The sequence below is a fragment of the Podarcis vaucheri genome, assembly GCF_965113315.1.
Source record: "Podarcis vaucheri genome assembly, chromosome: 5".
NCBI lineage: Eukaryota > Metazoa > Chordata > Lepidosauria > Squamata > Lacertidae > Podarcis > Podarcis vaucheri.
Window position 1 is genome coordinate 37,171,821 of NC_138763.1, and position 15,035 is coordinate 37,186,855.

The window sequence follows — 15,035 nt, forward strand, 5'->3', positions numbered from 1 at the left end:
TTTTCTGGTTGTAATAATCTTTAATATTTTGAGAGTGATTTGGTATGTTTTAAAATCATACCCAGAAGCCTTTGGACATACTTAAAATAGTAATAAAAGAAGCAGAATACTGAAAAGATACTTAATACAACACTCCCTCTTCTCCCCTTCTCTTTGTCTTGGTCATTCCATCACAAAATCCTCTACAGCTTATGAGTCCTAGCAACTTTTTTTTGAAGAAAAAAAACCACCATCAGCAAAACAGCATGTCATATTAATCTGTGTGTGCTTTGAAGGACAGTTGTCTTAACAGGTGTTCATTGTCTCAGCATACCAACATTACTATAGCATTTCCTAAGACTTTCAGAATGATGGATTAAATATTATAAGAATATTTAGGGGGTAAATATGCGATATTTGTGTTTAGGGAATACTCCCCTCAAGTTCTGTGCACTGGTTATTCTTAGGGTATACTGGATTTTTTTGTGTGTGAATAAAATAGTATGAATTCATGGAGGGCGCAACTGTGAAGAAAGAGGGGCATTGAGTTGCATCGTTCTCTCTTTTTCTTCCCTGCTGTTGAGTAGCTCTTAACCTATATTGCAGTTAGCACACCAAAACATTTTTTAAAAAACACCAAGTCTTGGAAATAACCATTTTCTGTGTGTTTATATTGGAACTGGAATCTATGCAGAGCGCACAAAATACAGTGAAGGCTTCTGTGCATGCAAAATGCTTGGCTGCACATGTCAGCCAAGCATCCTCAGTTAGTAGACTCAAGTTGTTCACACAAAGCTGCCATTCAGAGTGTGATCACACCATCAAATAGCTGCCTCTGCCCTCGTCCCCCGGTCTCTTTTTATCTGTGGGTTTTGATAATGATATACTCCCAAGAAACACTGTGTTCAAAAATCAGATCACTTCTCTTTTGGCAAGCGCATATGATGTCATTAAAGGAACAAGCAGGGCCATTTTAAATAAAAAAAGAAACCTTGTTGGAAGGCCAGATGATGGTACAAGACCAATAGTTTGTCCCTTGCCCCTTAGAGCAGCATTCCCCAACCTTGTGTCTTCCAGATGTTTGCTGGAGGCAGTACACTTCTGAATACCAAGTACTGGGGATTGCTAGTGGGAAGAGTGTCGTTACACTCCGGTTCTGCTTATGGGTTCCCAATTGCCATCTGGTTGGCCCCTGTGAATGAGGCCATCATCCATAATAGAATAACAGATTGAGGTTGAATCCTGACAAGACAGAAGTACTGTTTTGGGGGGACAGGAGGCGGGCAGGTGTGGAGGATTCCCTGATCCTGAATGGGGTAACTGTGCCCCTGAAGGACCAGGTGCGCAGCCTGGGAGTCATTTTGGACTCACAGCTGTCCATGGAGGCGCAGGTCAAATCTGTATCCAGGGCAGCTGTTTACCAGCTCCATCTGTACGTAGGCTGAGACCCTATCTGCCTGCAGACTGTCTCTCCAGAGTGGTGCATGCTCTGATTATCTCCCGCTTGGATTACTGCAATGCGCTCTACGTGGGGCTACCTTTGAAGGTGACCCGGAAACTACAACTAATCCAGAACGCGGCAGCTAGACTGGTGACTGGGAGCGGCCGCCGAGACCACATAACACCGGTCTTAAAAGACCTACATTGGCTCCCAGTACGTTTCCGAGCACAATTCAAAGTGTTGGTGCTGACCTTTAAAGCCCTAAACGGCCTTGGTCCAGTATATCTGAAGGAGCGTCTCCACCCCCATCGTTCTACCCGGACACTGAGGTCCAGCACCGAGGGCCTTCTGGCGGTTCCCTCACTGCGAGAAGCCAAGTTACAGGGAACCAGGCAGAGGGCCTTCTCGGTAGTGGCACCCGCCCTGTGGAACGCCCTCCCACCAGATGTCAAAGAGAACAACAACTACCAGGCTTTTAGAAGACATCTGAAGGCAGCCCTGTTTCGGGAAGCTTTTAATGTTTGATGTATTATAGTATTTTAATATTCTTTTGGAAGCCGCCCAGAGTGGCTGGGGAAGCCCAGCCAGATGGGCGGGGTATAAATAATTTATTATTATTATTTATTATTATTATTATTATTATTATTATTATTGAAGTTGGGAGACAGTGAACACCAGATCTCTTGACCAACACATTTACTTGTCTGATTTCAATTTTGTAAAGTCTGGACCTTACCTCAACCAGCACATTTCTGTCAACATGCACCTGCTCACTTGACTCATGTAATACATGTCTGTTTTCAGAATAATATTTATCTCTCAAGCACTGAATTCTGAAGTCCTTAATCTTGGTGGAAATGGACAAATGACTTCCTGAGGTGAACGTGTGCTTGCTGGTTTTAATATATGCAAAACATGTATCTTGAAATTACTGCTTCCAAAATTCACAGTCTTCCGGCACAAAAGGAAGGACTAACTCACAATCGTTCTGTGAGCCTCTTCTTTGTAGGGTGCCAATCATCGTACCTATTTTCCGCTTTCAAATGCTTAGAGGTAGAGGAATGGGAAGTAACCCTTCTGAGCTCTCACGTCTTTAACTTGGTGGCAAAATAGCATAAACTATAATGTGAATAACGCTAGTGAATGGTGCTTTGTGCTTCTATGGAGTTGCTGATCTTAAAAATAAATTTGTGATCCTGCCTCTGCTTCCAGAGCTTTGTGGTGAAATATTTGTGAGCAATATCCCATATAGATTTTTTTAAAAAAAAATAATCAGACATGTTTTCAAATTTTAATTTTGAAAGAGGGTGTTACATTTTGAAAACAAAAAATGCTTAACATTATTTAGGGAAGAACATTTTGAAGGGAAGGAAAGTGCAGCATATACATCTAACTCACTTTGAGTCAATACATTTATTTTTAACTTTGAAAATGTGGGCCTCTGTAGTGTCTCATCTTCATAAAGGACTTTTATTCTAAGTAAGAGCACAACTGAGGATATTTAGCCTGATACTGTTCATGGAGGCAGCAAGTGCACTCAAAGAGACAAAAGAACTATAAATCCACTGTGGGTTGTAAGTAGAATACAGTGACATGCTTATATTGCAAAAACAGCTGCTTGGAAACCAAAATCCAGATAATTGTCCCCAAAGTTTACCACCGCACAGACTTTCAACAGATTAATTTAAGCATTTTGTCATGCAGACATACTGAAAAATAAAGCTCCTAATGATTCTGCTTTTGAATAGCCTCTTGTCCTGTCTTGTAAGGCTTAAAGTCCCTCCATCCCACATGCAGATGCAGAGGAGCAGGGGGATATTTTTGAGGATGAAAACTAATGGTTTTAATTATCAGCTTCTAATAGCAAAAACTCTTCTGATTTTTTCAACTGGAAAATCCCCAGTGTGAAAGAGGAGAAACGTTTCTTGATTACTGGAATAGCTCAGCTAGGCAGCCAGGATATGTTAGCCTGTGGACAGAAGTGAACATTATCTGGTGGCTGCCCCTTTTCTGTGGAATAGCATTCCTCTTGAGATATGACACACACCCACTGTCCGCACTTTGCGGAAACAATTGGAGATATATTTTATTTGGACAGGCTTTCCCAGCTGGATCAATGGGGTTTTACCACAAGTGTCCACTTGTTAGGGTTTTAGTCTTGTTTTAAATGTATGTTTTAATGGTTTTAACTGTTTTTAATTATATTATGTGTAAATCACCTTGCAGCAGTGGCTAGGAAGCTGGTTGATAAATAAATGGCAAATAATAATAATAATAATAATAATAATAATAATAATAATATCATCTCTGTTTCAATGATCCAATTATTCTATGATTTCAATACAAAACGCCAATGGGAAACAAACTGTAGATGTGATTCTAGGTTCGGTTGGAGCAGTTCTCCCAGTTTGATAAGACAAATTGAAGGGATTGCTACAGCCACTCACATCCATGGCCTGAGCTGTGTCTCGTAGGCTAGCTCTGATCCATCCACAGTTTCTTGGGAGCCAGAAGAACCAACCTTCAGTGGATTTTGTACGGCTCTTTCTGCACAGTTGGAGGTGGCCAGAATACAGAAGAAGAAGAAGAAGAAAATGTTGGGATACTGCCAGGGAGACAATGTCCATCATGGCCCCCAAGCCAGCTGCCGGACGTTCCATCGATCTCCTGTAGTCACGCAGTATGAGCAATTAGCGACACGAGTTTCCTGAAATAACATGCCACATTCCAGGGCTCATGCACACTTTTATCAGCAGATAATGCACAGCCAGAAGTCGCACTCAGGAGAACATTATTTACAAGCTTTTATTCAGCGTTGATCAGAACAAAGAAAGACATGACTGTCTGCATCAGTGTCTTCGACAGAGAGAGAAACAAAAGCAATAGCAAACATAAACATCCTGTGAACAGGAAATACGCAGGCTGTGACACAAACATCCTGCTCCCTTTTAAGGTGGAACGGAAATATCCTAACAGAAAATAGATGAAATAAGTGCACACAAAAAATCCATATATACATTTTGACAACAACAACAAAATTGAAACAAAATGTGCTTCTGATTTACGATCAGCTTTAAAGCAAGTGGCAAGCTGTTGTGTGCATTGGCCCATAAATCATATCAATAATTGTCTCGATAGAAACACAAACTTCCCCAGAGACACCCCCCACCAGCAAGGCTGGTGACGTTGTGTGGTTGAAGGTATCTGCTCAGTTAGCCCATGAACAGCTATGAGGGCAATCACCACATAGAGCAATTCAAGGTAAGTTTCAGGAGATGTTTCTGTCATGTATACTGACAGTGGATTACAAGTTGGAAGTCTCAGTTTGAAAATTCCTGATATACGTGATAATTATTATGGTGGCTGCTTCACTGTATGCTACTACATTTTTTGACATAAGAATGCACAGAAGCATCAGTCATCCTAACTTATTAAGTGTGCCTGACCTTGATATTTCTTACTAAATCATCTTTGCACGTTTTAAAACTTTGAGAGAGTTGGAACATCCAGTGAAGTCAGCCATTTTGATAGTACTTTCTGGAAACATCCTAGTTTCTAGTTCTTTCCGAATAAGAAAGAAAGTGTGTTTTGATAGCATGGGCAGAGAGATAAAATTGTGTGAGGCTATGGCAAGAACAGATAATACAGGGAATGGTGACTGAAACAGAAATGTTATTCCAGCGGCTGGTTTATCCTCTCCTTTTCTCTCTCTGGGGAGAGTCACTGTGTCAGAGACACTGTGCAGCACAAATCTCTCTTTAGCCTTTTTGAGCTGCTGGATTGCTTAAAGGCCCTGCTTATTTCTCTTGCAATCCTCATGGCACAAGGAAAATGTGTCTTCTGTCCACCTTAAAGCATCAAGACAAGACAAGCATATTTTCATATCCTCTTAAACTTGTGTTGTGAATTGCATATGTGGACAATGTTTCTGAGAATGGGAATGGATCATTCCAAGAAGAGAAGCTTAACTATTTTATTAAACTATTATATATTCCACTTAGTTTTTGAAACCAATACGGTGGTACCTCGCGTTAAGAACTTAATTCGTTCTGGAGGTCCTTTCTTAACCTGAAACTGTTCTTAACCTGAGGTACCACTTTAGCTAATGGGGCCGCTGCGCCGCCACCACGCGATTTCTGTTCTCATCTCTGCTCCCGTGTTTTCGTATTATCGTTGGCATTTTGCTACTGTAGTTTTGCTGATGATGCCTTGTTTGTTTGTAACTATGTAATGACTTGTTGCAAGTGATGGGGCAATCCTGTTTTATTGCTGCTGATACTTTGTCAGTATTATCATACTATATGTAAAAAGGACAAGGCCAGCTCAAGACATTTTGCTGCACATCACACACATTCCCATCAAGGTGCATAGTGCCCAGGGCTGGCCAGGTTATTCACACACCTGAAGCATAAAATCCCCAAAGTGCCCCTCCTTACTTGACAATACATTAAATAATTAACTATTCACTGCCCTTTTGGGATACCTAGTCTGAGTTGCTTTAAAATGAAGTGTTTGTCTCATTCTGCCTAATGATAGTTCCTGCCTGGAAATGGATTTTTGAATGTTGTAAATTTGTTTTTAGTTTCATTTGAATTATTATAGATAGATTTAATGTGCTATAGAATGACAACATGATCCTTGTATATTTTGGCAGTTCTGTGGGTTGTAAATTGCATAGTGGCATAGAAAGGTGGTATAGCTATTGAAAAATGAAATGAAATCAAATGAACCCTTGTGAGTTTTATGGAAGCATCTGACCGACCGTTGTTGAAAATAAGGTCCTGGTGTGATCCAGCAGGGTTTGTTACATTTTCACTAAAAGTGAATGGCTGGTTGCCACACAAATGTACAAAAAAGACACAATTTGATTTTCAAAAGGCTTACGTTTATTTTTTATTTTTATTCTTTTGCCTCCACAATTTCTTCTGCTGTAGCATGAAAGCCTGTTATGAGAAATGTGTTGGACACAACAGGGCATTGGAATTTAAGATGATAAACACTGACTTCAAATATGCTTCATGCTGATGTAGCTATCTTTCCAAGGGAGTTTTGAAAACTACAAAAAAGGAAGAGCTGCATGTTTCTTTCTGCTTTGTTAATATTATATAGGGCACCTCATACTCTACTCTTCCTCCTCACATTCTTATAAACCAAAGATTATTGAGATATGATAGCAATACTGATGTGAAGTATATTTCACTCTTGTCTCTTTCACTGCAGTAGTCTTGGATAGAAAATCTTCCTTGGCATCCATCCATTTCTGAAAGAGTTCCATTCATTTTGAGCTGAGAAACAGTGATACAGCATTTGATATCTTTCTGCTCTGCTTTTCTTTGTAGACACTTCTTTTCAGAAATCAGCTGAATTCTGTATCGTATTTGCAGTTTGATGTTCTCTAGAGAGTTAGACCACTCTGACACAAACAGTCTTAAGACAAACTGACAAATAACTGTTACCAGTTCACAGTTTTTATTTTACTGAACTGTTAAAAGCAAAGTTGGGCAATTTTAAATCTATGCCATCAGAATGAACAATTATAGCATTTTTATAAGGGGTCAGGGAGTGCAGAATTCAGATAATATCCAGTGTTACTCATGAGTATGGCTATCATATTGTTGGGTATCACTTTCCATTTACTTATTATTTAATAAATATTTATAGTATCCTTCAATAAATAATTAGAAGTGCAGTTCACAAAATGAAAGCAATAAAATAATAAAACCAGGGCAATCACTAAAATAGCAAAGAATAAAGCAATCAAAATATCAAAACTCATCAGATGTGAAAAGCCTGGGACAATTTAAAGGTATTTGCCTGCCACCAAGAAGACATTTTGCAATTCAGATGAATGCAAAAACAGTGAACTCTAAGGACAGCAAGCTAATAATGAAACCATGTGATGTATATAAACAGAAGATCAAAAAATCAGAAGCTGATAGCATTAAATGGAGTTCAGAATGTAACATCTAGCAATGAGAAGTACCTGCCATTGTGTAAAAAGGAAGTAGGCTTGTTTTGCTGAGTTAGCAGCCTTGGAAAATCCCACGCTGAGCTTTCTAGAGCAGAATTTGTTGCTAAGCTCCTAACATTTAAGAATGGCACTGCCCATTTATAGAATGTGCTTAGAGCAGAATTGCTCAATATAACAACAGCTTTATGAGGAGCTTGAGAAATGGCTTTGAAAACCTTGTCTACAGTAAGTTCCTTGATCCAAATTAATTCCTCATAAACCAGTCAGAAAATCCAGTAATTTCATGTTTTAACTCTCACTCTTTCTTTTCTTGGAATAAGCAGGTGTCATGTGACCTGACATAATAAATACAAAAAGCTGTTAAGTAGGTAATCCTAAACTTGCATCTATAACAAAATTAGTTTAAAATGCAAATATTCAAATTATTTTAAATAGTGAGCAAATAATGACCTTTCTGAACTGGCAAAGGTATATGCTATGACATAGTCAAAATTGGGACATTGATTGGCTTATTTCATTGTTTCAATTTAATTTTAAATTTCTCTGTGTTTTCTTGGCTGCAGATTGTGGTTCAGGAAGAGAAAACTTAACTCACAATCCCAAATTCAGATGACACGCTGTGGCTTAGCTGCCATGCCACACTAAGCGCAAAGGACTATGGAGGAGCAAAATGGGTACGGGCTGCTCTCAAGGAGCCAGCCCATTTGCACAGCTTACCACGATGCACAAACCAACCATAAGGCCTTACCCAACACTAACAGAGCCAATGACAGTCAACACTGATTTTAGGATTTTTCAGACCCATAGGCAATCTAAAAGTTCTTTCAGCTAGCATCTATAATTCCCAATGTACGTAAACAAAATAGAAATAGCTTTTCTGTGTGGGACACTTGTCTCAGGGGTGTACAATACAAAATAGAGAATCAGATGTATTTTATTGGACCAGCATATTCTAAGAACTGTGCAAGGTTCAAACCTTTAAAACGATACTGTTTTCAGTAGGCTAATAAAATGTGTGTTGAAGTATTGAACTCTGTGTTAACCTTGCCTACGTCAGGGCATCAACACCGAAGTAACAGATATGTAAGCTATTTCTTTGTAAGAAAGTAAGTTCTTTGAAATAAAGTAATTTTGTTTAGTATGGGGATTGGGTGCCAATCAGATTCGCTCATAGCAAGCTCTTTAGCAGAGAATACCTTGGAGAAAGAGTTGATGAGTCATTTAATAGCAGCAGGCATGCCTGAAAAACCGTCATTGGATAAACTACCAACTAGTGGTTCATGTGCATTCATTGCTCATTAAACCAACCGATTCAGCTAAAGCATCCACTAATGCTTAAGCATCTGATTTTTCTCACTGTCAAGAACCCTCTATCGTATTTTTCTAGGAGGCTCAAATATTCCCAAGGACTTCTTGACATTATGAAGACGGCTGTGCACACACACTTTCAACGGGGCTTTCAAGAGAGAAGCAAATAAGTATCAGGAGAAAACAAACCACATTATTTAACAAAAAACACATTTCTAAATAGAGATTCCAGAACTCGCATTCAGTCTCCCAGTACTACTACTAGTCTAAGCATCATTGGAGCTAGAGACCGAAATAGAAGCAGGGGTGCGGTTTGTCCATCCATCCTTTGCAAGTTCCATTTGGATGCTGCTTCCCAGCCTCCTGGACCTCTCTGCTTAAGTTAGAAACTAGTGATTCCACAGGTGACTTTTCACTTCAGGTGACAGGTGACACATGCAGTGCATCTGCATTTACCATAGCTTCTTCGTGTTAATATATAGAGGTCTTAAGAAACTTGCACTTCAAAGGGAAACAAGAAGGAAAGCCACCCACCCATCTAGATAGGTGTTGGAGCTGAACTAGCTGTCCACTCCCAAGTTCCCAAGGCCCCTACCTCTTTATGTTTGCCCTACTTTTATATCCTTTCTTCCCTGAATTGGTAGGAAACGGGTAGAACAAACTTTCTTTTTCCTGCTGAAAAGCACCTCCACCTAAAGTGCTTTTCACTGCAATCTACATATTTGTGGGTGGCATCTAATTTGCTTCTATTTTATTTTCATGTTCAGTTCTAATTTGCTCAAAACATGTTTAACTTGAGCTTCAGTTTCAAATTCTGTTTTCCCTTTTGTATGCCACCAGCCCTGCAACCCACCAGCTGCAGTTTCTGGTGGGTTTGGGTTTTGTTTTTGTTTTTTGGCATAAATATTTGTATTAAGGTTACCAGATTTTTATCAATTAATCTGGGGACACTTTTCAATGGATTTTGTATGGGGACTGATTTGTAAATCCGGGGACTGTCCCCTGGAAAAGGGGACATCTGGTAACCTTAATTTATATAGTTCATCAAAGTTATAGGAATGTCAGGGCCACATTAGACGTGATGCTAAATATGTTTCTACCAATCACTTTTGATAGTAATCATGTAGGGGGATCAGGACTGCATTTGACAGGGATGGGAAGTGTAAGAACGCAGCATTTGGGAGTACAGTATATTGGCACAAATGGGAGTTTTTTTTTACCCTGTCACTAATGGTAGCTGGGGGTAATTTTCATGGAGATTATGGTTGGGGAGGCAAGGGTATGGTCTCTCCTCCCCATATACTACAATCCCAATAAAAACTGGAGGAAAATGAGAACTTACTATTAAATAAACATAAAACACTGATATGATTGCAGTAACACAGTTAATATTGTATGTAGTTAGACCCCCAATAACAACATGAGAATTGTTATACTAGTTTACATCAACAGTCCAAAGAGCTCAGTATTAACTCTGTCAACAGTAAACAGAAATGCAGTATGTCTTGCAAACCGGGCATGGTACCAATATGCAACCATTTTTCTCCTGTTATGGCACATGGAAAATAGGAATAAGAGTCAACAAAGCTAAGCCTAAACAAAACTGAATTCAAATAGTTAGCAAATAACTTTAAGAAAAGGTGCTTTAATTCAGTAGCTTACTACTGGACAGAATGAAAGATAAACAGTGCTGCATATTTATCCTGCCATACAGGGGTATATGATACTATTTTTAATGTTTCAGTTAAAATACCTATAAGACACCTTTTCTTGTAAAAACCTCTGGAAGAATTCAGTATCACAGTATTTTATAAAGCAGTAAGCCCAGGAGAACAGTAAAATTAATCAAAAGCAGCAGTCAGTTTGTTGTGCTGTTGAAAAGATCCCAAGGTTTTGCTCAAAGGGCTTCACAGCACACCTTTTTTGAGCAACTCTGCTTGAGCTGATGCAAAGGAAAAGTGCCTTTAAGCAGAGAAACAGTCTATCATCTAACAGCAGGAGAAGGCGGCTAACTCAGAGTGGCGCTGTAAACTCTGAAATGTTCATGGTCTTGTGAAGGTTGCTTGAGGGAGGATATGACTCTAGGAATTAGTATCTGCATATTTAAAATTGGTCCCTTGGGTTAATAGAAGAATTTGCTTAGGAGAAGTACATTAGAGTGCTCTTGGAGATCTGAATTTACAGCCTGTACTTTGGTGACAACTGGAAATTAGTTTTCCTGCTTGCATCTGTAAGACTGCTTATTTTCCGGCTTCTTCCAATGTAAATATAACGTGTAAGTAGTTTTAAGGAGCACCAGGATTCTCAGTAAGATTATCCTTTTCAAAATAAGCATTTTCCGTGTACACAGCATCATCAGATAGAACTTGCCTCTCCCAGGTTTCACCCCCTTTTGTAGCAATTACAAATTGTCAGCATTCACAAAAGTTCATTTTTAAAATATTGGCATTTTGATAAATATCTAAGTGCAAGAGGTACCAGAACTCTTGATGTTTTCAGAAAGGAGGAAATACAATGCTGACCCAGCAGCTTACAAAGCTATTTCAGAATTAGAAAAATAATTTATGTAAAAAGTGCTTCAAGCACATTACGGTTTTTAATGTGAGTTCAATTTGTAAATTTTACTTACACCTGTGCTACTAATCTTCATTTGTTTGTTAAAGATGGAGGCAAGCTTCACCAAAACAGGATTTTCATACTGTATTTGAGAAGTCTACCATCAACTGGACCAGATTTTAGGATATATAGATGTGGTTGTGGTCCGAATTGTAATGATTCCCTTGCACGTGGTAGTGACATTGCTAGGATCTGGAAATAGTTGTACCTATTGCCATGTTCATAGTCAGAAAGAGGGTCCTCACCACTGATTTTCTTACAACACAACATGCAGTTTGCATTCCCGTTGCTCCAAGCATTTCTGAACCACACAGGGTTCATTCTCTTCTAGAAATTTCATTACTTGTAATGAATCTCCCCACACTCTGCCATTCTCCCCTTGCCTCCAGTAAGTATGGTTATGAGGTAGGGGTTTCAGAGACTGCCCCATGAGTGCTGTGGCAAGGACTGATGCCTCTAGACCCAACCAGATGCTGATGATGTCATTGTATGCCAGAGTAGAGGCTGGTCCAAGCACGATTTTATTCCGTTTTCTGGATTTCAGAGGATGTCTCTGAAGTCAATGTGGTTACTTTGGATTAATGCCAAAGCGAATTTGTGTGGGTCCACCCACCCTTATTTATAACACATGCCATCTGCGCACTTGTGTTTTAAGCTGATATCATCATGCATATTGTGAGTGTCTTCAGGCTTGATGACTGCAATACCAAGTGATGACTTGTGAATGGCTGCATGTAAAACAACCACCATAAATCAGACATCATAATACTTTCTTAATCACTTGATGTACCTGAAAACAACACTTTCCTGTAAAAATAATCCATGTGTTCAGCTGCAAGGCACTGAATGCTGAGATATGCATGCTTGAAATAACCCTTTAAATCTTTCTGTCCTTTAGTCAATAAACCAGCTTCTGCTTCTTGGTTTTTTCAGTAAGGAATATACCCAAATTGCTGACTTCTTGCTTATTATCATCACACATTTCTCCTGTTCTGTTTGTTCCTCGTGTTTTTATTACAGGTAGTTTTATTTCCTTCCTGTGCTAACTTGGCTATTAGTCAGTTACACTTTGGGGACCTAATTAAAAGGTTCTGCGAGTGCTCTGGACTCAGACATTTTTCCCCCAGTCAGAAACTACCATGTGTATTCCATTAGTGAATATAGGATAGCTACTAGCCTTGTGCCCCTAGGATTGAGTTACACAAATGAGTTTAGAATATTTTATTGTAACCTGTCTAGATAATATAGGCACCTCTGCACAAATGGCTTTTGATGCATTACTTTTAGGAAATATGTTATTTACACAGGTCTCGGGTTGTATATTTGCACAAAATTATAGAAGCTCTGAAACAGCTGGCTTGCAACACTATTGAATTGCTTGTAAACAGGAGAAGGAAAGAAATAGGGAAAGAAAAATAGTAGGAGGCCAGTAATATACCAAAATATTGCCTCCTCTTCCACCTTCATATTTATCCATGTAACAGGATAAGGGCTTCACGTTTCCATACTAATGAACATGTAGACCAGGGCTGGGCAATATCTGAGTTTTCGACATCGCGTTGTATCAACATTGTGATATACTGATGTTTATACTGATGTCAGTATATCACGATGTCTGAAATAAGGATGGAACTATGTAGAGGCAAACAGTAGGACTGAGTGATATCTGGTTTTCAACTTCGTTATATATTACAATGTCTGAAATAAGGATGGAGCTATGTAGAGGCATTTGCTGGCTTCACAGTTTTTCCCACAATGTGATTTTTGCAAAGCACACCAACACATATATCGTGATTTGCAATATATTGCCAGCTCAAAAACTATGAAACTGATATCACAATGTGGACTTCAAACTGGTTTTGGGCAATGTATTGATATATTCCCCAGCCCTAATGTAGGCCTGGCTTTATATCACTGTGCAATCAGGGCACCAAAACTGGCGAAGACCCTCTTTTTCACTGGTGAAATACATGGAATTTAGACAAATTCTTGCATGGTTGTTTCCCTCTTATGTTTGAAGTACTGCACCGTGATGTTCTAACAAGAGCATTTCATTGGACTTTTAATGACTTACTATTCCTGGCCACAATGTGCACTATTCCAGTGTGTTTTGAAAGGAAATACTGCCTCAGCCTAAATGTCAACAGCACCGTAGCAAAATACTCTGAAAAGATGTAACATTTGCTCTCTTTTGTTAATTATGAGATTGGCAAAAATGCAGCACTTAAATGTCTGCTGTGCCATTTCACTTGAAAGTGAATGTTTTGTAAGGTGTCAAGCGCTTTTTCGTGTCTTATTAAAATTGAGAGCAAGTATTAAGATTTTAAGAACTGTTTGGACTATTTCCCTGCACATGTTAATTTTTTTGTATATTCTCTTAAATAGGATTGTTAGCTTTTGCACATGAGTTCCTCTCAGGAGCAATGGCATGGAAAAGAAGCTTTTAGCATCTTTTAATCCTGTCAGCCTTTTGTCATACTGATTTACACAGTGATTTGCATATATTATCCTTAGGGATTAAACAGTCAGAAGAAGTGTGATTGCATTTAAATTTCACTGGTGCCTTTTGCCACCACCCTAAAATGTCCATGAAATATGTTTCATCACATTTCACATTGATGAATTTGTCCATCAGTTTTTGCCAAACCGGGATCTATGGCTGGTTTCCAGCTGTACTTTAACCCAGAGAAAATACAGTGCTTTGATTTGCCGACGCACGGGAATGTTGTAGAAATGCATATTGGACACTGGCCTTTTGGAAAATACTCTTTTGCAGATAGGAGCATTTGCATCTACATAGGGTTGGAAATAAGTGAGCAGATTACAATTAATGTTTCCTTTTCTGTGCCTGAAGAAAATACAAATACATTGGAGAATATCTACCATATGCTAATGGTGTAATAGGCTAATCCAAATATAATTTGAAGCATCCTATTTGAATGGCCCTTCTTTCAATATTTCTGGAAATTTCCGATTTTCACACTGATTTGTTCCCCATACTTTTTCTGTTTGCAGGTTATTTCCAGGACTTGTTGAATAAGTCCGAGAAGGCCCTTTATGACACATTTCCCAGTATGTATGGAGATCTATACACCCAGAACTCAAAGGTTTTCAAAGACTTGTATAGTGAGCTGCGGCGCTATTACCGGGGTTCCAACATCAACCTAGAAGAGGCTCTCAATGAGTTTTGGATTCGCCTGCTAGAACGGCTCTTCAAGCTGATGAATCCTCAGTACTACCTTCCAGATGAGTATGTGGACTGCATGGTGAAGCACTCTGAGCAGCACAAGCCCTTTGGAGAGGTTCCAAGAGACCTGAAACTGAAGGCAACCAGGGCCTTCATTGCAGTCCGCTCCTTTGTGCAGGGACTTGGTGTGGGCAATGACGTTGTCAGAAGGGTCTCTCAGGTAAGTCGTTGGCGAGAATTCCTGGCTGGTCACCTTGCCTGAGGCATTTTCAGGGCTCTGTCTTAATTAGCGCAGGTGATAATTATTTTTAACAGCTCATATGAGACAGATAGAGGGACACGGGTGGCGCTCTGGTTTAAATCACTGTGCCGCTTGGACTTGCCAATCGGAAGGTTGGCGGTTCGAGGCCCCGCAACGGGGTGAGCTCCTGTTGTTCGGTCCCAGCTCCTGCCAACCTAGTAGTTTGAAAGCACACAGTGCAAGTAGATAAATAGGTACCGCTCCGGCGAGAAGGTAAATGGTGTTTCTGTGC

General features: G+C 39.5%; 1 protein-coding gene across 1 annotated transcript in view; it reads left to right on the forward strand.

Moving 5' to 3' along the window:
* Window positions 1–15,035, forward strand: part of GPC1 (glypican 1) — a 202,089-nt gene that overhangs the window by 160,039 nt on the left and 27,015 nt on the right. Inside the window, exon 3 of the mRNA XM_082221832.1 lies at window positions 14,331–14,722. Within this exon, the coding sequence (XP_082077958.1) occupies window positions 14,331–14,722 (392 nt within the window). The remainder of the gene's footprint in view (window positions 1–14,330; window positions 14,723–15,035) is intronic.